This window comes from Microcaecilia unicolor, chromosome 1 (assembly GCF_901765095.1).
Source record: "Microcaecilia unicolor chromosome 1, aMicUni1.1, whole genome shotgun sequence".
Lineage (NCBI taxonomy): Eukaryota > Metazoa > Chordata > Amphibia > Gymnophiona > Siphonopidae > Microcaecilia > Microcaecilia unicolor.
In genome coordinates, this window is record NC_044031.1 from 468,895,940 (window position 1) to 468,920,713 (window position 24,774).

Sequence of the window (24,774 nt, forward strand, 5' to 3'; positions counted from 1 at the left end):
TGTAGTTTATTAGAAAGCAAAAGGACTCTACACCAATTGTACCTGTGATTAAGTGTCGGAAGGTTCATCCGTTGACCTTACTGTTAGACTGTCTTTGCAGACTTTGGAAGGCTCATCCATTGACCTTACTGTGGGACTCTTACTTTTGTACATAACTTATAGAATACTGTAAATTATTCACATATCTTTGACATTTAGGCATGAACATTTGCACCAGCTCTATGGCTTGTGTAAATGCTCACTTCTAAATTATAGGCATGTATTTTCCCTGGTACACTAATATTCTTTAAAAGATTGTAGACACCTAATTTTCTTTATAGAACAGGCGCCACATAGGTACCCTCTAAGCAACAAAATATAAGCACAATATTATAGGACTGTCTTCCGCATGTACAAAGCTACACATCCAAAAACAACAGGGTGTTGGGGAGGAGTGAAGGTAAATATGTATGTCTAGCGAAAAAATTCAGCCAGGGGTCCTTTTACTAAGCTGCGGTAAAAGGGGGCCTGCGCTAGTGCCAGCATGTGTTTTTGACGTACACTGAGGCCCTCTTTAACCACAGCTGGTAAAAGATTGGCCATTTTTGGGGAAAAGAAATGGCCATGCAGTACGTTGAACCACTTACTGCATGGCCATTTTGGTGGGAAGCCCTTAGCGCCACCCATTGAGATGGCGGTAAGGGCTCCCATGCTAACCCGGCGGTAACTGGGCAGTGCCGATTACCGCCGGTTAAGTTCCAGCGCTACAAAAATCTAAAACAAATCACTGTAGCACATTAAATGGTGTGCACTGGGGATGGGAACTACCACCAGGCTCCTGCAGTAGTCCAGCAATAGCTCCGGATTGGTACACAGCAAGTCCGTTACGCCGCACCAACCCTTTAGTAAAAGGGCCCTCAGTGAATATTGATTTCTGAGAGTTTTGAACACTGACAGGTGCTTATCAAGGGTGGATTTCCAAAGTGACTTTTTCATAGATATTTTTGCAAGTTGAAGGTCTGTCAGCATCAATTTGGCACACGACATTGCTAGCAAATGACGCAGCATCGTAGTTAGAGAAGAGCTTGTTGCAGTGAATGAACACACAGTACATGCAGCACTAGTACCTTACGCATGCATCCTTGTGCAAAATCTTAAGCTCCTAATAACCACATAATCCTTATGGGTGGGTGCGCACCAATGTAGCTTTCATGTTAGTAAGTTGTTATTTGACATCATGTTCCCTTCCTTTTGCAGGACCATTTCTTCAGTCTAAACATTGAAAATGGCATCTTAGTGTTCCGACACAAACTCAATGCAGGACCCGTGCAAGAAATAAAGAGCCAGCAACCCAAAATAAATGATGGCAAAGATCACCCAGTATGTATTAATTGCTATATGCCAAATAGTAAAGAAAAGAGAAATACTAAAAAAAAAATTACAATGAAGATAAGACACCTTTTGGAATGCCACCTACCACTATATCTGACACCTTTATCCTGGCATATGTTCAAATGTTTCATTTAAGAAATATGTCCTCTGCTTCATTTTGTATCGCCATTTGTTATTTACTTTGAAAAGGAGATTTTCAGTATGGTTCATGACTACAAGTTGACGCTCAGTTTTGGAATAGAATTAGTAATATATTAGGGGTTGATATTCATAAAAGAACCCATGTGCTCAGCATTGGGAGCTGATCACATAAGTCCTTTTCTTTCAAAATCCCATGCCAGCTAATGGATACATATTGGCTGGACAAACCAATGTTTGGCCAGGATTTATCCATAGAAGATTAGGAGGAGTAAGGATGCCGGGGAAGGGCCAAAAGTTGTCAGGACAGCAGTAATATTCTCTAGATAGCTTTATCCATTTAGAGGGACTGTATAAATTAGAAGTCCTAACATACAGATAAGTTATCTGTTTCACCACAGGACCATGTAATCAGCAGTTTTACCAAAATAGATAGAGCCACTGAATATTGGGCATAAAGATAAGCAGATAAGTCATCTACTAATTTTTATACGGCAGCTGAGCAGTTCAATACTGTTCCCTAAGGGCCTTAAGAAAAACTCACTTCACATACACAGACACAACAAATATCAAATGGACTGTTTTATGTAACAAGGTAAATATGAAACACTGGAGGATGGAAATCATGCTAGTGCCATTGAGCAGTATCACAGAATGTTCTCTAGGGTCATTGATTGACAAAGTCTAGTTGCCATGTGTTCAGATAGCGCTGAGAATAGTCAGGAGGTTGTTGTTAGTAGTAATAGTAGAGGTTACTACTACTACTACTATTAAGAAATGCTTAATAGTAGTAGTAGTAGTAGTAGGTTGCATACAATCTCTGTTTTTTCACAAGTGGTACTAATTATGTTTTATGAATTCTTTGTATTCAGGTTCTAATGCGAATCATCACCAGGCAGAACATGCTAAGGATTGACCAGCCTGAGGTTGCAATTCAGGCTAACTTAACCATCTTTGGCTTTTCTACATACTACATTGGTGGAATACCTTCTTCCATTCGGGAACGGTGAGTTGATGCCAAAGAAAAGGAAACCCACAAAGAAGGCAAACTGGACAATTCCAAATTGACTCCATGCTCTTCCCTCTGAGAAAAGACTGCATTCTACTTAGGAACACTCTGTTTATAGAGAAATTTTTTCAACATTTTAAACATTGTAAATGATGACACAGAAAGATCAACATGGCCCACTGAGTCTGCCCAGAAAGGTTGTTAGGGTTGTTACTTTCCCATGCTTGTATTATTGGGGTTGCGCTGCTGCAATGTAAAGGTTACTTTCCCCATCATTGTGTTGTTGGAATTGCACCTGATGCACTGTGCAGGTTACTTTTCCTATGATTTCTTAGTAATGCAAATATCATTACTTTTAGAATTATAGCACCGATTTTGCTTCCTCCACCTCTTTCGTGAGGGCATTCCAGGCATCCACCGCCCATTCTCTGAGAAAAATATTTCTACATATTGCTTTTGATTCTGCCTCCTCATAGCTTCATATTTTATGTCTTCTTGTTCTAGAGCTTTCCCTCATTTGGAGAAGGCTAGTTTCTTCAGATTTCATTTTAGAAATTAAAAAAAACCTGGTGAAATTGATGGGAAAAAAGGTTCTCTCCTTTTAGAGAGCTGAGACCTCAAATAAATTTAGATTTTGACCTGGTCAAGGTCAACTTTATTTCATACACTACCAACTGTGCAAAGCTAAGCCGTTAACAGAGTGAATAAAACTAATACGATTAGGGAAGATGAATATCCGACATATCGTAACAGAGTGAAAGGTTACAATAACTCAAAGGGGGAAAGTTGAGACTGCTGGTGTCTATCAAGGAGCCCGGTCCTGGCTTTTCTTTCCTTCTCTTTACAGGACAAAACAGCCAAGAATGCTTACCACTGGGAGCTGAAATAGTAGGGCTGTCCACCAAGGACTAGAAGTTATTAGAGAGGGATGTTTAAAACCATGATAATAAGCCTATTTCCATCAATTCTGTAAGAAGCAGGGACTTGAAAACTACTAGGCTCTTGGTAGTCTATTCTATTGTACTCTCGTGATTTATAGTTTGCTCTAATTTCATCAATAGATTCTAGGTGGATAGCAAACCATAAACAGAGATTGACAGCAATTGAGTTAAGCAATTACATCATAATAACAATTAAATAGTATGCTTTCAGAGCTTTTTGAAAGAGAAGATAAGATGATATTTCTCCTAAATCTACCGAGAGCTCATTCTACTGCTTGGTTCCCCGATATCCAAAAGAATTTTCAAATAACGGTTTCAAATGAACAGATTTTACTGAAGGAAAACTAAGTTTCAACAAGGATTTGTATCAAGAATTTATATGGTTAATTGGAAATGAGAGGTAGTGGACCCATAGAGGGGCATTTTCGAACAGGGATGACCATCTCTAAGGGCGCCCAACTATAAGGACGGTGCTGCAAAGGGGCGGGGCAACGCGTATTATCGAAATAAGATAGACGTCCATCTTTTGTTTCGATAATACGGTCGGGGACGCCCAAATCTTGACATTTAGGTCAACCTTAGAGATGGTCATCCTCGGTTTTCGGCAATAATGGAAACCAAATACGTCTATCTGAAAAACGTCCAAATCCAAGCCCTTTGGTCGTGGTAGGAGCCAGCATTTGTAGTGCACTGGTCCCCCTCACATGCCAGGACACCAACCGGGCACCCTAGGGGGCACTGCAGTGGACTTCAGAAGTTGCTCCCACTTGCAAAGCTCCCTTACCTTGGGTGCTAAGCCCCCCAAACCCCCCCCAGGCCCGCCTGCCTAAAGTACACTGCACCCACTACAACTGCTCCAGGGACCTGTATACTGCTGCGATGGACCTGAGTATGGCATTTGAGGCTGGCATAGAGGCTGGCAAAAAAGTATTTTTAAACTTGTTTTTTATTATTTATTATTATTATTTATTGCATTTGTATCCCACATTTTCCCACCTATTTGCAGGCTCAATGTGGCTTACATAGTTTTGTTATGACATTATGGTGGAAGGGGGTTAGTGACCACTAGGGGAGTAAGGGGAGGTCATCCCCGATTCCCTCCGGTGGTCATCTGATCAGTTTGGGCACCTTTTTGAGGCTTGGTCGTGAAAAAAAATAGACCAAGTCGGCCAAGTGCTCGTCAGGTACGCCCTTCTTTTTTCTATTATCAGCCGAGGATGACCATCTCCTAATCACGCCCCAGTCCTGCCTTCGCTACCCTGCCGACACGACCCCGTGAACTTTGGTCGTCCCCGCAACGGAAAGCAGTCAAGGGTGTTACAAAATCGGCTTTCGCGAAGGATACCCATCTCCCGATTTGTGTCGAAAGATGGGCATCCTTCTCTTTCGAAAATAAGTGTGATAGCATAGATTTTATATATTAATGTTACCAGTTTAAAAACAACTCTGTCCTTGATAGGGAGCCAATGCAATTGTCACAAAAGTGGAGTAACTTGATCATATTTTTTAGATCCAAAAATTAAATGAGCTGCTGTATTTTGGAGCAGCTACAGTCTAGTCCACAGTTTCATTGCAATACCACCATACAAGAAGTTGCAGTAGTGACAGATGGCATACCAGTTCTGCTGGTATTTTACTCGTACCCTACCACTGGGTGACCAGATGGGGGCAGGCTGAGCCTGTTGTGGTTTAACCCCACTACATGTAGGGCGATGTAGTTCTGATTTTCCTATAGCCGAGACATTAAATGAAATCTTTGCTTCAGTCTTCACTGAGGAAGATTTGGTAGAGATATCAGTACCAGAAAAGATATTCAAAGCTGACAAGTCAGAGAAACTGAAAGAAATCTCTATAAACTTGGAAGATGTAATGGTGCAATTTGACAAATTGAAGAATAGCAAATCTCCAGGACCAGATAGTATACATCCCAGAGTATTGATAGAATTGAAAAATGAACTAGCCGAACTATTGTTAGTAATATGCAATTTATCTTTAAAATCAAGCATGGTACCAGAAGATTGGAGGGTGGTCAATGTAACACCGATTTTTAAAAAAGGGTTTCAGAGGTGATCCAGGAAATTACAGACTTGTGAGCCCGATGTCGGTACTGGGCAAAATGGTAGAAACTATTATAAAGAACAAAATTACAGAGCATATTCAAAAGCATGGATTAAAGCCATCATTGATTTAACAAAGGGAAATCTTGCCTCACCAATGTACTATATTTCTTTGAAGGGGTGAACAAACATGTGGATAAAGGTGAGCTGGTCGATATTGTGTGTCTGGATATTCAAAAGGCATTTGACAAAGTACCTCATGAAAGACTTCAGAGGAAATTGGAAAGTCACGGGAAAGGAGGTAGTGTTCTATTGTGGATTAAAAACTGATTAAAGGATAGAAAACAGAGAGTAGGGTTAAATGGTCAGTATTCTCAATGGAGAAGAGTAGATAGTGGGGTTCCAGAGGGGTCTGTGTTGGGACTGCTGCTTTTTAATATTTATAAATGATTAGATGTGGGAATAACTAGTGAGGTAATTAAATTTGCTGATGACACAAAGTTATTGAAAGTTGTTAAATCGCAAGAGGATTGTGAAAAATTGCAAGACGACCTTACGAGACTGGGCATCCAAATGGCAGATGATGTTTAATGTGAGCAAGTGCAAAGTGAGGCATGTGGAAAAGAGGAACTCGAACTATAGCTATGTGATGTGAGGTTCCGCATTAGGAGTCACCAACCAGGAAAAGGATCTAGGAGTCATTGTTGATGATACTTTGAAACCCTCTGCTCAGTGTGGTGCAGCGGCAAAGAAAGCAAATAGAATGTTAGGTATTTTTAGGAAAGGAATGGAAAATAAAAAAGAGGATGTTATAATGCCTTTGTATCGCTCCATGGTTGGACCGCAGCTTGAATACTGTGTGCAATTCTGGTCACCGCATCTCAAAAAAGATATAGTGGAATTAGAAAAGGTACAGAGAAGGGTGACGAAAATGATAAAGGGGATGGGACAACTTCCTATGAGGAAAGGCTGAAAAGGCTAGGGCTTTCAGCTTGGAGAAAAGACGGCTGAAGAGAGATACGCTAGAGGTCTATAAAATAATGAGTGGAGTGGAACGGGTAGACGTAAATTGCTTGTTTACTCTTTCCAAAAAATATTAGGACTAGGGGGCACGCAATGAAGCTATAAAGTAATAAATTTAAAACAAATTGGAGAAAATATTTCTTCACTCAATGTGTAATTAAACTCTGGAATTCGTTGCCAGAGAATGTGGTGAAAGCAGTTGGCTTAGTGAAGTTTTAAAAATATTTGGATAGCTTCCTAAATGAAAAGTCCATAAGCCATTATTAAAATGGACTTGGGAAAATTAACTGCTTATTTCTAGGATAAGCGCATAAAATGTATTGTACTGTTTTAGGATCTTGCCAAGTACTTGTGACCTGGATTGGCCACTGTTGGAAACAGGATATACTGGGCTTGATGGATCTTCGGTCTGCCCCAGTATGGCAACACTTATGTACTTATGAATATGCATGAGAGAGATTTGCATGTTGGAGACCCAGGATATGCACATCTCTGTTATAAAATAACCACCTTGGTGGATAGTTGCAAAGTTCATGAGTACCTTTACCTGTGGACTTGTACCAATTCTCAAAGGTATGCTCTGTTTTGAAAATTGCCCTGGGAAACAGTACTACAGAGATTTTTACCTGCTTGTTCTGCACATAGTTTTTTTTTTCCTTGAAAAAGAAATTGCGTTCTTTCCTTCCCTGACTTAACCCCACCTACTGTTCCTGTGAGAATAACCGAAGAGGAAAGAAAGGACAGTGAATGGAGGTAGCAATAGTTGCCGTTTCTCACGTATGTAGTTAAAAAGGGTCAGCTTTATAGCAAGAACATTTTCCCGCTTGCTTTTAGTATCTAAGGGATTAATTTTCAAACAGAGTGAACGTATAACTCCTCTATCTGTGTATTTTTAGCCACCATATGGAGAGGGGGGGATTCTATGACTGGAGCTCAAATTTCAACGCTGGAAAAGGTCAGCGCTAAGCACGATTCTATAAAGGGCACACACCCTTTATAGAATTATACTTAATGCCGATACCTGTACCTAACTTTAGGCACCAGATTTACGCCTGCTGAAACCCTAAGTTTGAACGCCTTTTATTGAATTGACCCCTATTTATATAGCAGTGCTGAATATGCGTATTAATTTTAGCACCAGCATTTAAGTTAATTGGTAGCCGCCCCACCTGAAAATTACACTCTAAGTTTTTGACCTTGAGTGGTACTAAAATAAAGGCTGAATCAAGTTGAATAGTGTGGGAACTGATGTTAGGGTCTTCTCATGTGACATACAGTGCAGATGGCACCTTTCCTCCAAATGTGGCTATCCATGCTTCTTCTCCAGTGAACTAGCCTCATATGCAGTGGTGTGCTGGAGCAGGCTCTCACAGGCTCTCGAGAGCCGTTTGTTAAGTTTTTAAGAATTTTGGGAGCCGGTTCTCCATGGCTACTTTAACAAATGGATCCCAAAATGTGGGCTTGGGCCCCTCCTGAATTCTCTTTTACTTTGCTGGCGAGAGAGAGCCCCCTGTTAACAATTTACCAGCACACCCCTGCATATGTATCTTCATGTCCATCAGAGCCTGGTTAGTTGGAATAAACCATGAGAATACATCCTCAGCGACAGTAATAATTTAAGAATGTACCCTTGTGATTTTCTTATTCTTGTATCTGCAACTAATGTCTTGCTAGATTTTTATTTGGAGATCTTAGTTTCTTATTGTTATTATTATTTTCTTACATCAGATTTGGAATTGATACACCCCCCTTTCGTGGCTGTGTGAGAAATGTAAAAAACCCATCTGGCTCTGCCAAGTTTGGAGAAACTGTTGGTGTCACTAAAAGGTGTTCAGATAAGTGGAAGGTAAGATGTTAATATTCCTTATTCATCAACCAACCAGCCAGGTATGACAGAAAATAGCCACAAATACTCGGGGGGAACAACTAGACTTCTGCTATAAATGGAGTTAACAATCCTTCAGGAGAAGATCCAGATGAGGTCAATGAGGAATTTTTTCCATAAGCCCAGAATGAGGAAAAAGTCTCTTTTTTTCCCAGTAAGGCCAGGAGTTTCAAAACAGTGGTACATGGGAAGAATAGAAGTCCATTTTTTTTATTCACACAACATATATAATATGGAAAGAATGCATGTCTGTGAGACCTTCCCTACCCTTTGAAAGCAACAGTTTAAGACTTTGTAGAAGAATGAACCGGGGGAGGCTCGGTGTTTCTGCCTTATGTGAGAACCTGGACTTTCAACCTTGACTTCAACACAGTGTATTCCAAAGATGTGAGCAACAGGCTATTGTTCCAATTTCACACTTTCTGTGGATTTCTCACCAGATTGTAGACTCCTTCCCAAGCTTGAGATGGAAATTCCTTTGTTGACCTACAGTTGTGTTTCCATGTAGGCACAGGGTCTAGAATTAATGCTATTTTTTTTTAAGAAGGAACACATTGACAGAAGTTTCTTAAATACCTCAGAGGATTATCATTCATAATCTTCTATTATGCAGGTGCTCATGAAACTACAACATTCTATTGAGTAAATAACACAGAGCTAAAGAAGTAGATATGTCTCTAGAACTTCTGGAACCTTCTTTTAAGAGAATCCAAACATTGTCAGAAAGTGTAGGTCTTCAGAAGGTCTCAGTTCAAATTTCTCTGGGCTCACAATGGTGAAATCTACCTGCGTAAAATGCATGACAGGTTGGCATCTTCTTTCATAGTTTTTGGGCATTCCCAGTAATATTGTGATTTTGGATCAGAACCTTGATTTTCAAAGCCATACTTCAGCTGAGCTGTTTGAAGTGTTCCCATTGACTTGCTCAATTAATAGGGCTACAAAAATGTTATCAAGGAAGACCAAAAAAGCAGTATGGAAAAACTGGTTGTTAGATACTGGCCAACGCTGACCTACTAGAGAAATGCTTCCCATCATTTAATGGAAATGGAATTGCACACAGCTAGATCTGATGGCTTTATATGTTTGTACTGTCTCTCATAGGGCCTAAAGCCTAGTTTATACTGATACTAGCCGTTAAGCCCGTCAAAACGGGCGAGTATTGGAATGTGTTTTTTTCCAAGGCCCCTCCCCCTCCCCTCACCGCTGCAAGGCCCCCTGCCCTCCCTCCTTCCCTGCCAGCTGCAAGGCCCCCCTCCGTCTCTCCCTCCCAGCTCCAAGGCCCCATTCCCTCCCAGCTCCAAGGGCCCATTCCCTCCCAGCTCCAAGGACCCCCTTCCGTCCCTCTCTCCCATCCAGCTCAAAGGCTCCCTTCTGTCCATCCCTCCCAGCTCCCAGGCCCCCCTCCTTCTGACCTCCCATGTCCAGCATCCTCCCTCCTTCCCTCCCAGCTGCAAGGCCCTCTGTCCCTCCCTCCCAGCTTCAAGGCCACCCGCACTCCCTCCCTCCCAGCTCCAATGCCCCCCTCCGTCCCTCTCTCCCATCCAGCTCAAAGGCTCCCTTCTGTCCATCCCTCCCAGCTCCCAGGCCCCCCTCCTTCTGACCTCCCATGTCCAGCATCCTCCCTCCTTCCCTCCCAGCTGCAAGGCCCTCTGTCCCTCCCTCCCAGCTCCAATGCCCCCCTCCGTCCCTCCCTCCCAGCCAGCTTCAAGGCCCCCCTCCTTCGAGGTTGCCGATACCGCTCCCCCCCCCCGGAGTCGCCACAGCCGCCCCCCCCCCCCCCCCCCACCCGGGCCGGGCCCTCTCTTCACCACAGAACTTACAGTGCCAAAAACTGTAGGCAGATCAGCTCCCGTCGACCTTCCTTCCCTGCCTTTGTCCCGCCCTCGTGTGACGTCACGTCGGTGAGGGCGGGACACAGGCAGGGAAGAAAGGCAGACGGGAGCTGAGCTGTTGCAGTTTCGGCGCTGTAAGTTCAATAGCGAAGAGAGGTCCCGGGCCGGGTGGAGTGGGGGCGGCGGCGACTCTGAGGGGGGGGTGCGGTAGCGATGGTATCCTTGTGCGGCTGTGTGTTTCCCTGAGTTCCGCTCCTCCTTCCCTGCCTGCTCCCTCCTCCTCCAATTTCCACGCCCATGGAGGCGGGGCTTGGACTCAACGTTCGGAGTGTACTGCGCATTTGCAAGTGAGTACGGTCACTTGCCATTTAAATGTTTGATACTTGAGCAATGCTTTAGCTATTTACAGAAATCTAGTCTAATGGCCCTCTATAGTTCCATATTTGACCCAGCTGTGGGGAGGTTGCAGTTGCCGTTGCTTTGGTTATGAGGGGAAGGGAAAAGCATCTAAGAACCTGTTCTTATATTTTGTTTTGTTGTTTGCCTATGAAATATGTGGATATGCTCAAATATGGAACTGAGTACCATATGGGTCTATCTATAAAGGGGCCATGTGCAAAAAAAAATGAGCATTTCAAATATAACAGTACAATAGATAACCCAAGCTCTGTTGCCTTTATTTCACTACAGTTGATTAATGTTGTCTTCTCGACTTGTATTTTGATACAGATAGTTTTCATATGAAATCATTTGTTCAAAACATACAAATAGGTTAATAGTTAAAAAAGGAACAACAATGACTATTTGGTGCTGTGACACTTGTGACATATCATATTGTGATCATTGACAGAACAGCCTGTCAGGGTAAGGCCACAGGTATAATAGAATTGTAAGAAGGTGGTAAGACATCGGGAACAGAACGAACTAGCCTTGGTTTTACCCCAGTGCTTCTATGGACTTTTTGTTTCAAGGTCCCTAAGAAAGTGGGAGTGGAGGAGTGGCCTAGTGGTTAGGGTGGTGGACTTTGGCCCTGAGGAACTGAGTTCAATTCCCACTTCAGGCACAGGAGCTCCTTGTGACTCTGGGCAAGTCACTTAACCCTCCATTGCCACATTGAGCCTGCCATGAGTGGGAAAGCATGGGGTACAAATATAACAAAAAAATGTAGGCTGGATTATAAATCTTTTGATTTGAAATGTTGTTAGAACCTTCTTGTTGAAGGCTCTTGAACCCTCTTCTGTCCAACTCAGCAGCAGGAAAACACAACTCCTGATGGGTCCATTGCATTTTTCAAGGAAGTGTTCAGGAGATGGCTCTTTTTAGTAATCAGCTGTATAAAACAGTTCTCTAATGAAGTCAGGGTTTGGATTTAGGACTATGATGTACTTAGGGGAACTCAGCACACATGTATCTGATGAGGCTCCTGAAATGAATTGGCTGCAATATACAGGTTTTTTAAAAATCTAATTGTACTTCTCCTTTTTCTAATGCAATTATTCTGTAATTCCATCTAGCATGCCAGTCCAGTTGGTCTGCAGTTGAAACATCTGGGCTGAACCTAAGAGTCCTTGCACATCATTAACAACCTCTGGTTGCATCATGCACATAAGATTTATTGTGCAAAACATGATTCACTAACATTACCCACTGACCATGTTTCCATAACATTTAGCATAACTCATCAGTCAGCTTGTAGCCTTGATCTGAATTGTCTGAGAACCTGATTTCCAATTGCACAACAAGAATGTTAACGGAACATGCCCCATGTCTGTCCTGTTTCTATTTAGATTGTCCGATCTGCAGAGTTCTCCCAAGGTGGATCACTGGGACTCAATTCCAAAGGGTTTGCTTTCCCCGATAAATTTCAGACTGGGTTTGGATTTCAGACTTTAGAGCACAATGGGATGTTACTGAATCACAGAACACAGGTATGCAAAGAAAGCCAGCGAGAAGGAGTTTCTGCTTAGTACAATAGCCTTCTCCTACGTATCACTGGAACCCAGACCTCTCACCAGGCAGCAGCCCCATATTGTGGAAGCAGCTGTGGGATTAATCTTCAGTCTGCCCATGTTGCTGTGGGTACATTTGAAGCACCTGCATTTCCTGCAGTTGGATATTCCATTGAAAGAACACATATAGATTTGAAAATCCAAAATTTACATACATGAATTTCTTCTCACACTCTAAACATGGTCCCCTCCCCCAGTAACACCACCTCCTAGTGCAGTTAAAAGCCTGAATATACTTATAGCTATGTGAAAAGCAGGCTTTTTTTTTAACATGGCTTGGTCCCAGCTAAATTGTATTTATGCAGGTAGATGGCTTTTGAAAATTGCCTGCCAAAAAAATTAAAAAAATCATACTTCACATTAGAATTGATTTATCTCCTTGCTGTGTATGGTACTTAATTAGCAGTTTTCAAGATGTATGAGAAGTATGTAGGAACAGGTTCCATCTTTTTCCCAGAGACAACAAGGGTGGTCCATGCTAATGAGTGAAATTTTTTTTCTGCATTGTATTTGGGGTATAAATTTGGAAAGATCTGCTGGTTGTGTACCTTTGCGAGCCTCTCCCCTCTTGCTCTTCTTGCCCCAGGGCCGCCAAGAGGGGGGGGGGGCAAAATTGCCCAGGCCTCCAAGGAGGGCTCGGCGCCAGCATCTTTCTCTCTTTTCTGCTCCTGACAGGACCTGGGTGATTGCGTCCCGACAAGAGCAGGAGAGAGAAAACTCCGGGGTCGGGCCCGCCTTGGAGGCTGGGGAGGAGCAGATATAGCAGGCCATTGGGCCAGGGCCTCTGGTTTGGCTGGCGGGGGTCCCCCCAGGTCCCGCCAGCAGAAGAGGTCTTCCTCCAGTGCTGCTCTTCACTCTGCTGCATGGCCTGCCAAGCGGCTGCTTTCCTCCTCAGGCCACACATGCTCAGTTTTGAAACCGAGCATACGCGACGTGAGAGAAAAAGCAGCCTCAGGGGCAGGCAATGCAGCATAGTGAACAGCAGCGCTGGAGGAAGACATCTTCTGCTGGTGGGGCCTTGGGATTGCCGCCAGCCAAGGTATTTGCAGTTGCGGTGGCAGGGGAATGGTGATCTGGGAGGGCGGCAGAGTCGATCCTGGGGGGGGGGCGGGTGACGGTGGTGACTATCCTGGGGGGGGGGCAGCGGCCCTGCCTCAGGCCCGGCTCAGTCTCTCAGCGGCCCTGTCTTACCCACACCAAATCTAGCATTTCTCCTCTCTCTCTTCCACCCCTCCTAGACTATCATCTTCCCATCTCCTTCCTCTGTCCAGTCTAACATCTCCCTGTCCTCCTGCCCCCCTTCAGTAGCCCAGAAACTACCTACATCTTCAGGGGCCCAGCTTCTCCTCCCCTGTTGCTGCCACAGTACAGTATTTTCCTGTCCCTCTCTTGCCCATACCATAGTCCAGTATCTCCCCTTTTTCTTTCCCTAGCAATTCCCTTACCTTGACACTGCAGTTGTCAGCCAAATCTCATCACGGGGGAGCTAAGATGGAAAGGATTTGCGAGACATTCCAGTCTAAGTCACGCTAGAGGCCTACCAAGTCCCCACCCACTTAGATGCAGATTTCCTGTTACAGAGTGGGAGCCTTACACAACAGCCCTTCAGTCAGCCTAAGCTAGACAGTCCCACATTTCTTTTCTAAAGTAGTTCCACCTGCTGTTGATGAAATGCGTGAAAAGTGATCTTAGCATGTGAGCTGGAGGACAGGCCCAGATGCATGTGTGACATGCCTAATGTGTGTGACTTAGTAGGTATGGGTTCCTACATATCATGCTTTTGAAAATGAGTAGAACCTGATAATAATCATGTCCTTTTTAATAAGACAGCCTTGAGTAGTGCTTAAACATCCATACCAGTGCCTGGTTTTCACTTTCTTCCATCTTCCACTTGGTATTTTACCTGTGAAGTTTTTCTAATATTTCTCCCTGTGCATTTTCTTACCAAGTCCTGCCTCTTCTTTCTCTAGTGCACTGCTGAGATCTGTCCCTTCCCTCCCCCAGTCAGATCATTCATGCTTACTTACCTCTGATGCAGTCACTTTGAATACTGTAATTCCCTCCCCCTACCCACCTCCCTCTCTCCCCCTATGTGATCTGCTCAGAATGCAGAGTCTGGTCCCTTTTCCGCCCATCTGTCTCTGCCTCCGCTGCCTGTCCACCCACGTCTGCATTAATACTGAACAGTAACCTTACAGAGAAAAGAACGTTTTCTGCCTTTCAGTTGATGGTGAAGCAGGTATTCTTTCATTTTGGTTTTCTTTTTTCATTTTTTAAAACATTTGACAAAGGCCCATGACAGGTTGCTCATCAGATCACCAACAAATCATTGCCTGGAAACAGCTTTTTCCTGAAGGCAGCAGTCCATTCTCTGCAATCAGAAAGGCCTCCGGGGTTTGAGTGTTTGTGACATTTTCATTCTGGTCAGAAGCCCAGAGATACTATTTATAAAAAAAAGAAAGAAAGAGAAAAGAAAAGTGCAGTTAACTTCATTAATGTATCCAAGACATCTGTTTTACCAGGAGTCAAAAAGCCCCCTCGGAAAAAGTCTGCCATAGCTGGTCAGTACTAATCAAGTCAAGTCTACTCCTTTGTCCTTATCTGCATCTCAAGCTTTGTTTTTAATCACACCACCCCAGGTCAACTGAGCGTGCTGATCCAGTCCTGGTTTTCTGCCATATTGCACATGTGGACTTCTTGCAAAGCATGGCTGTAATACTTCTCCCCTATGCCGGCAAATGTGGGCGGGTTTCTCCTCTCCTCAAGGAGCACCACTGGCTACCTGTCTTTTTTCAAGTACAATGTAAAATCCTACTGTTAGCCTTTAAAGCCTTTCATATTCATTTTCCATCTTACCTGGCTTCCCTCACTATTCCCTATTAAGTACATAAGTGTTGCCATACTGGGACAGACCGAAGATCCATCAAGCCCAGCATCCTGTTTCCAACAGTGGCCAATCCAGATCACAAGTACCTGGCAAGATCCCAAAACAGTACAATACTGCTTATCCCAGAAATAAGCAGTGGATTTTCTGAAGTCCATTTTAATGATTTATGGACTTTTCTTTTAGGAAGCTACCCAAACCTTTTTTAAACCCTGCTAAGTTAACTGCTTTTACCACATATTCTGGCAACAAATTCCAGAGTTTAATTAAACGTTGAGTAAATAAATATTTTCTCCGATTCGTTTTAAATTAACTACTTTGTAGCTTTATTGCATGTCCTCTAGTCCTAGTAGTTTTGGAAAGAGTAAACAAGCTGTTCACGTTTACCTGTTCCACTCCACTCAGTATTTTAAATACCTCTATCATATCTCCCCTCAGCCGTATTTTCTCCAAGCTGAAGAGCCCTAGCTGTTTTTGCCTTTCCTCATAGGGAAGTCATTTCATTCCCTTTATCATTTTCATCGCCCTTCTCTGTACCTTTTCTAATTCCACTATATCTTTTTTGAGACGCGGTGACCAGAATTGCACACATTATTCAAGGTGCTGTCACACCATGGAGCGATACCATCCTCATTTTTATTTTCCATTCCTTTCCTAGTAATATCTAACATTCTATTTGCTTTCTTTGCTGCAGCAGCACACTGAACGGACGGTTTCAAAAGTATCGTCAACAATGACTCTTAGATCCTTTTCCTGGTCGGTGACTCCTAACATGGAACCTGCATCACGTAGCTATAGTTCAGGTTCTTCTTTCCACATGCATCTCCCGCTCGAGTCTTGTGTTCCATCAATGACCATCATTTGGTCTTGCCTGGCACCCGTCTCGCTAAACATGAACGAACCAGAAATAGTGCTTTCTATTTCCTTTCAACTTTCTTATGGAATAATCTCCCTATTGACATCCATGCTGAGCTGTCCTTACCAAAATTTAAAACAGCCATAAAAACTTGGCTCTTTCAGTGTGCCTTGAGTGATTAATTGGCCAGATCATCATAGTGTTTATCTTATTTTTCCCACCCCCATTTCCTCTCCTTCCTTTCTCCCCTCCTTTTGTTTTGCCCTCCCTTATTCTGTCTTATGATGTACTTGTGTTTTTTTCTCTCTCTTGTTGTTTTGCTCTCCTATCTTACATTGGAGTTCTCTACTAACTTTTTTGCTTAGTCTGTACACTGCTGAGATCTTTGTTCAGCTAAAGCAGTATAGCAAATGTTGAAATAAATAAATATGGAATGCAACTGGAAAATCAGAAGGATACATTCATACTTGCAAAACACCATCAATTTGCTTCCGTCTGGTGCAGAAGTAGTCTAAAAGGTGGGCTTGAGGCCCCTCTCAGCTGAAACCACCCACCATCCAAGAACCCTTTCTGATGGTACAGCCACAAACCAGAGCTGTTTAAGAGCTAAGGGCTCCTGCTCTCACCCTGGCCCTTGACATGGCCTGTTGGGCAGAGGGATTAGCACAGGCTGGTGCCCTTTCCACTGGCCCTAACCTGAATCCCTATCGCTGTAGCTCAAAATTCTATGTAAACAGAGCTGCCGAGAGACTGAGCTGGGCCCAGGGTAGGACTGCCTTTCCCAGCCCCCCCCCTGGACCACCCGCTGCCAGGCCCTCCTAGGACCGCCGCCGCTGTCCCCCATGACCACAGTGTAACCAGACCACAAAAATTGTGGGGGGGGGGAGAGCTGGAGCCCAAAGTGAGGGAGCACATTTTGCCCCATCTCCCTGCCCCCCCCCCACTGCAACTCCACATACCTTGGCTGGGGGAGGTCCCCAACCCCCGCCAGCAGAAGCCTTCCTCCAGCGCTGTTCTCTGCAGAGGCCCATAAAACCCTATGTCTGCTCTTCCCCAGCCTCTAAGGGGGGCCCAGCGCCGGAGTTTTCTCTCTCCTACTCCTGTTGGGATGCGATCACCTAGGTCCAGTCAGGAGCAGGAGAGAGAGAGATAGACCCTGGCACCGGGTCCCCCTTGGAGGCCAGGCCCAGGGGACTCTTGCCCACCCTGCCCCCTCTCAACGGCCCTGTGTGTAAAGATATACTTTTTTTTTTAACAGAGTCTTTCCCCCATCATCTAGAAGACTCCCAGCAAATCTGTAAACTTCTACCTCACCCATCCTGCAATTATGCCTCTCCTCCTTTCTCTTTTTATTCCCCCAAGTCTCTGTGCTGGCTCTTCCTTGCACAGCTCTGGCTCTCTCTGTGTTTGCCTTGCACCCATTACCAAAGTGAGACCAACAAATAAAATAAAGCCATTACTAATAATCTTTCAAAATCTTCTTCCTCACTGGCTCAGCTTGTGACCGGCTCCATTAGCAGAAAAAAATGTGAGTTGATGTAAGGTTTCAGACACACGTGACTGGGATTGTTATGGAAACAGGAGGCAAGCCTGCAGTGAATGCAGCCCCCCCAGTTTCCAAATGGGTTTGCAGCACCATGCGCGCTCTCTCTCTCTGTCTGCTGTGGCCATTGAGGTGAATGTAACTCTTACGGGCAGCTCTTCTTCTGCTTTGGTCCCAGTCTGATCAGCTACAAGTGTTACTGCAGGATGGCTTTGTGAAAGTGAACACCAGGGACAATCAGCTGACATCTTCAGACAAGTACGAGGATGGATTGATGCATTACGTGTCGGTGCTAAAGGATGCCGATGAGTAAGTACCATTATTTGAAAAGAGAACTGTTGCACGAAAGGGGGATGAGTATGTTGAAACCGATATCTCAATAGATGATGATCTCACCTGTCTGTGCATGTTTTAAAAAGCAAAGTTTCTTATCCCCAGCTTTTTGCATCATCAGAATCTGTGCACACTTGTTTAAAATGGACTTAGGAAAAACCAAATTGAATATAACTCATTTGGAATGGCAGTTTTTTTTCACACTGATGGTGCCTTTACCAGCATTGTCACATAATTATCTGCACTGTATTAGCCAATGCTCTGTCTTCTGCTCAGGATACATAGCCATGCTGGTGCTTGATATGAGAAGGTGCTGCTGTGGAAGGTGCCATACCTTGATTTTATTATAGCTATAACCAGAAACCTGATTTTATTGGATGTGTGATAGCTCAGAAAAAAAATGATTACCAGCATCCAATGACATAGTGTGAAATTACTGGCTGCATTTGAACACTGAGGCTGGGGAGGGAAGAGGAGGGGGCTGTAGCTACAGATCAGGCCTGGGGAGTGAGGCAGAATGAAAGGAAAAGGTTGCACGGGCAGATCAAGATTGGGGTGGCAGGAAAAGAGGAGGAAGGGGTGGCTGTATCCGTAGCTGATGCTAGGGGAGGAGGAGGGGGGAAGACAACTTGTGAGCAGTAATACCAGTCACTAAAGTTGTGCCAATGCTACTACCATTGTGAACATGTGTCCAGTGTGCACACATGCACATTTCTATGTGAAATAAAAATTATGTGAGCTGTAAATGTCAGGTTTCAACTGCAGTTCCCACTTCCCTAAAAAATGTGTGCATTATCCATAGGTTCCAGTTATGTCATGCATTATTCTAACAAAAATAACTACAGTTGTCTTTAAAGCTTGTATAGTGAACCCAGCATTTAATATTATTGCATACATTACCTTCCTTCAGTGTCAGCAATGTACTTCCAAAGATTGCCCTCCTCTTGTCCCTTCCTTCCTTCTCACCCATTACTTCCCTCACCCGTAACTGTCTTGTCTGTCTGTATTATTTAGATTGTAAGCTCTTTTGAGCAGGGACTGTCTCTTTGTATCAGGTGTTCAGCGCTGCGTGCGTCTGGTAGCACTATACAAATGCTAATAATAATAATTGAGCTATACTTCTCCGGCCCAGGTCCAAGTACTGCACCGGAATCAATGGCAAGTAACATTACATTTAGAAAAAAAAAATTTAAAAAGGAAGGAATACTAGCCCCAATGTGCCCACTTACACAAGCTCTAAGGCTGGCATAAATGTTGCAGATAACTGCATAACTTACAGGATTCTGCAAGTAATGTCAACCCTGCCTATATACCCTGTTCTTGTACCTCCCAAGTGAACCCCCCCCCCCCACTTGCGTCTATGTGCCAAGGGTCTTTGCACGCATAAATTATAGAATACTACTGAGCGCTCTGCTACAGCTTATGCACGTAAATATTCATTCACCCACATAAGTGCTAGAATTCTATAAATTTAAGTGTGCAAATGGTGCTTATATTTGTGTGACCTGTTCTAGAATTAGGTGGGGGGGGGGGGGGGAACAGAGATTCTAAAAGGACAACCTGCAGCTACAGCCACAGCAGTGTCAATGAGACCCATGTTTCAACAATCCTGGGCCTGGTATTTAAAAGATTAATGCTCCTAACTTTAAAAGTTATGTACTAAAACAACCTCTAAAAATTTACTAGAGCTGAGTGCCAAAATTTATACTCCAAATTTCACTAAACTCCTAAATTTGGGAGCATAAAGGCTAGGTGACAACAAGGATGGATTTAGGGCAGGGAAAAAAAGTTAGGAACTTTCAGTACGAATGCCTTCATTTATAACAGGTCACTTAAATTTAAATGTTAGTTGTGCTGATGTGCGTAAATAGTAGCAGTACGACCAACTGCTATTCTGTAATTATGCATTAAAATGGCTTAATGTGTAATTGTAAGGGGACATTTACAGGCCAGCAGCATATGCAGACAGAGAGACATTTATGTGGTTCACTTATAGAATGCTGAAAATTGCACAGTTAGGCTCTGACATCTGTGCCAGCCAGAGACCTGGTGTAAATGTTAACGTCTAACTACATAATTTATAGCTTTCTATAAGTTGAGTGCATAAATGTCAGCTCTGCCTCTGCTCATGCCCCTCCTCCTCCTCACAGCTATGCACTAGTATTCTATAACAGCAATTAAAGCAGAAACGTAGAAGAATGTAGGCAGACAAAGACCATATGGCCTATCCAGTCTGCCCATCCATATTATCTAACATAGTAACATAGTAGATGATGGCAGAAAAAGACCTGTACGGTCTATCCAGTTTGCCCAACAAGACAATTCATATGTGCTACTTTTTGTGTATACCCTACTTTGATTTGTACCTGTGCTCTTCAGGGCACAGACCGTATAAGTCTGCCCAGCACTATCCCCGTCTCCCAACCACCAGCCCCGCCTCCCACCACCGGCTCTGGCACAGACCGTATAAGTCTGCCCAGCACTATCCCTGCATCCCACCACCGGCTCTGGCACAGACCGTACAAGTCTGCCCAGCACTATCCCTGCCTCCCAACCACCACTCCCGCCTCCCACCACCGGCTCTGGCACAGACCATATAAGTCTGCCCAGCACTATCCCCGCCTCCCAACCACCAGCCCCACCTCCCGATCTCGACTAAGCTGCTGAGGATCCATTCCTTCTACTCTCCCTATCACTCCCTTAGAGATCCTATGTACTTGTCCCAAGCTCTCTTGAATTCAGATACTGTTTTCATCTCTACCACTTCCACTGGGAGGCTGTTCCATGAATTCACCACCCTTTCCATGAAGAAGTATTTCCTCAGGTTACTTTTGAGTCTATCCCCTTTCACCTTAATCTTATGCCCTCTCATTCCAGAGTTTCCGTTCAATTGAAAGAGACTCATCTCTTGGGGATTTATGCCACTAAGTATTTAAATGTCTCCATCATATCTCCCCTTTCCTGCCTTTCTTCCAAAGTGTACATATTGAGATTAAGTCTGTTCCTATATGCTTTATGACAAAGACCACTGACCATTTTAGTAGCCATCCTCTGGACCAACTCCATCCTGTCTATATCTTTTTGAAGGTGTGGTCTCCAGAATTGTACACAATATTCTAAATGAAGTCTCACCAGGGGCATAATCACTTCCTCTTCCTACTTGACGTTCCTCTCCCTGTGCACCCAAGCATCATCTAGCTTTTGCTGTTGCCTTTTCTACCTGTTTGGCCACCTTAAGACCATCACATACGATCACACCCAAGTCCCGCTCCTCTTTCATGTACAAAAGTTCTTCACCCCTTAAACTGTAGTGTTCCCTCAGGTTTTTGCAGCGCAAATGCATAAATACCTTTATAGAATAAGGTCACTGCCCACTTAAAGTGGGTGCCTAGTGATGTCCAGTTATAAAATGGGCCTATTTGCTCAGAAATTAGGTGCCCAAATCTAGGCAAATGGATGGCAGGCTTAAATTTATAAGCATAATTTTTAAGCTCCTAAATTAAGATATACTTTCAGGTGAAAACATGGAGGGGAATTTTCGATATGACATCCAAGTCCAATTGTAGATGTTTTGCTGAAAACATCTAAAATGCTCATCCTGAACATAGCAGTTTTCAAACCAGAAAAAGTCTCTTTTATTTTTGTTTCAAAAATCTCTATTTTCCAGACAATTTTGTGCTCAGTACGTATTTCTTTATGTACCGTTAAAAAAAAAAAAAACAGGTCCTAGAGAAAAACACACAAACACAAGCCATAGGGATGACTGTGTGGCACCATTCCTAGTAAACTGGCAGAGCAGACAGCCAGCCTAGTAGTCAGTGCAGTGGACGTCACACAAAGGGACCTAGGTACAAATTATACCTTAACACCCTGTATTTTATATTGTGGTGCCTCCAGGAACACATAGAAACCCACTGTACCTAACTGTACACCACTACAAAAGCCCTCAGGTCTGCAGGTGTCTCCTATGTATAGGTACAGTTGGTATTTTGTGAGTTTTGGAAGGCTCACAATTTCCACAAGTGTACTAGAGTGGGATATGGACCTGGGTCCTTTTCTCTACAGACCACTGCACTGACTGCTAGCCTAGTCCTGGGACCAGCTTGCTGCTCTAATAGGAATGGCTATAATATCTCAAGCTGTCACAGAGCCTGTTATGTACTGTCACTGTCACATCTTTAGAGGGGGGAGAGGGGTCAGTGACCACTGGGGGATTAAGGAGGCTCATCAGGGCATCGTTTTGTGACTTAAGTCGTGATTGAAACAGGTCTAGATAAAAAAAATATCCCAATTTTTCCCCTAGACATTTTTATCTTGTTCCATTATCCCTGAAACACATCCAAATTCTGGGCCTGTACGAATCCCACCCAAAACAGGCCCCCAATATGACCCACTTGCAATTTAGACAAACTGCGGAGTAAAACATCCCAATTCTGAGTTTGAAAAATCACGATTTAGACATTTTGGTGAGAAAAACATTCCTTCTGCTGCGTTGTACTGCATTTGAGACACTTTCTCGTTTGAAAATGAGTGCCAAAAGCTCCTATGTTTGGCTAAATATAAGGCACAATTTTAGGAGCTCACCTTTTTTTGAATATCAGCCTTCCTAATTTAAAAAAAAAATCTATTCACTTTTGATTCCTGGCTGCTACACTGACACTACAATCAGCCCGCCACACACCAGCAGCCCACTGCATTCCTCATTTCCAGGCAGAAATAGTCATACTGCTCTCTGATCAAAGGCTTCTACCCCCTCTTTATTAGAGAAGAAAAAGGTGTTTGAAAACCATCAGAACATATTTGACCTTTGATGCATCTGGTCTATTGTAATGCAAACAAGTAGGAAAGGTGTTTATTGTCTACAGCAGGGGTTCTGAACCCAGTCCTCAGAATACACACAGCCAGTCAGGTTTTCAGGATATCCATCATGAATATGCATGACAGAGATCTGCATACAATGGAATCTCATGCATATTCCTGTGTGTGTCAGGAGAAGACTGCGCTACAGATACTTAAAATGTTATTTAACTTGAAAGCATTCTTTCTTTGAATTTTTCCCCCATTCATATTGTTTTGTGCTACTGCAGGTTGAAACTCCTGGTGGATGATAAGCCAGTGATAAGAAGCAGCTCCCCAAGCAGCTCTGGAGGCTCCCGCGGTGCTATTGATCTGGGAGGAACCACCTTTAAGGGGTGCATCACCAACGTATTCATCCAGAGGTATTTACCCCAGTTTTTTTCCTCCTCCCCTTTCAAAAAAAGTTTGAGAAACTCAGAGTAGGAATGAACCAAAAGCCACATTCTCACTAAGCCTTCCTGTAACTTTTGAGAAGAAACAGTTGCCTATAAATTGAACACGTACTAGATGCTTGTGCTGTGTTTGGGCAAAGCTCAGCTAGTACAGACAGATTCTGAGAAGATAATGTAACTTTCTAGGGGCAGCTGAAAAGTGCTTCAGGTTAGCCCTGTGTAAAGGTTTCACCTGCAGCTGTTCAACATTAGCAGTGTTAAGTCTGTTACTGAACACTAAGGTGTGTTTTCCTGTCCTTCAACCAGATAGATTTACACATTGGGCTTCCTAATGAGCAAGGGGCCTTACCTGGTCAATTTCTGACTGGCAGAATGCTTATGCAAGGAGCACCTTGGAGAGACTCTGGCTGTTGTAATGCAGTCTCTGTCTCAACTGGAGAAACTTGCTTAGTACAATGTTATTTTTTTCTTGAGGTAATGTTTCCAAATGAGATAATTTTGCACATATCATGACTGAGTGAAGTTCATGTCTAAGCCTGGAGATAATCAGTCTCTCAGAATCCCTGCTAATGCTCGCTTCAACACTGGCATTGAAGTTCCTTAGGTGTAAAATATGGAAGTCAACATATCAAAATGAGATTGGAAATCCTTTTTAATCAGAGCATTGGTGCCCAAGATAATTGATCTACTTTGAGTATCACTTCACCACATTTTCTTGGCCTCTCATTGCCTTGAGGATCTCCTTGTTCTGCACACACAGGACAGAATAGTTGCTTTCACTGGTAGTAATCCCATTCTCGTGATTTTCTCCTCTTCCACAATGTCTGGTTTTCTTACACCAAGATTTTATCTGTGGGAATGGGAATATCCCAGGTAATCACAACTTTTTCGTTCTCTACAGTTCTGTCAAGGTCATGATCCCAGTGCTTTTCTAGCACAGCAATACTATGTAAATTTCAGTGGATCAGAATTTGATTCCTATGCTATGCGGGTTGGTGTGTGCTTACAGATCTGTCATTCCCTCATTGTCAGGAGCCTGTCAGTTCTTATACCTTGGTTCTCCAACAATTTCACAGGAGGTGGATGATTTAGAGGAGAGTGAGAGCAGAGCACCCGGAAGTTATTCCTGCATCAGATAGAAAATATCTTTTAACTGCAAGGTTATTGTCTGCATTTGAATAGGCAGAGTGATACGTTTTGGCATCTGTATCCCTGGAGAATATAGCTTAGTGGGTAGAGCAGCCAGGTAGGAAAAATGGAAGCCAGGGGTCAAGTCCCACTGATGCTTTTTGTGACCTTGTGCAAGTTAATTTATTTCCCATTTTCTCAGATACCCACTTAAGTATAAGCTCTTTGAATACATAACCAGTAGAGTCCACAAAATGCTGAAATACAGTCTATAATTGGAACAGTGAACATCAGGAACAGGACAGCTGCACACAAATGAAGTAAAATTTAAAAAGTTACTAAAAAATAAAAGAAAATTTAAAATAAAATGTTTTTAAAAACCCAAAACAATAAAACACCAAGAATAGGTATTAAAACAACCAAATACATATTGTATGCGTACAGGAGGACTTATTCAAAATACTTATTGAAAATATTAAAATATACAAAATAACAAGAACAGTGGACTTTCAG

General features: G+C 43.3%; 1 protein-coding gene across 1 annotated transcript in view; it reads left to right on the forward strand.

Moving 5' to 3' along the window:
• The window catches only part of LAMA3 (laminin subunit alpha 3), a 407,718-nt gene that overhangs the window by 362,389 nt on the left and 20,555 nt on the right, over positions 1–24,774 (forward strand). Inside the window, 6 exon segments of the mRNA XM_030188133.1 lie at positions 1,237–1,359; positions 2,382–2,515; positions 8,268–8,385; positions 12,047–12,187; positions 17,730–17,860; positions 22,972–23,103. Of these exon segments, the coding sequence (XP_030043993.1) occupies positions 1,237–1,359; positions 2,382–2,515; positions 8,268–8,385; positions 12,047–12,187; positions 17,730–17,860; positions 22,972–23,103 (779 nt within the window).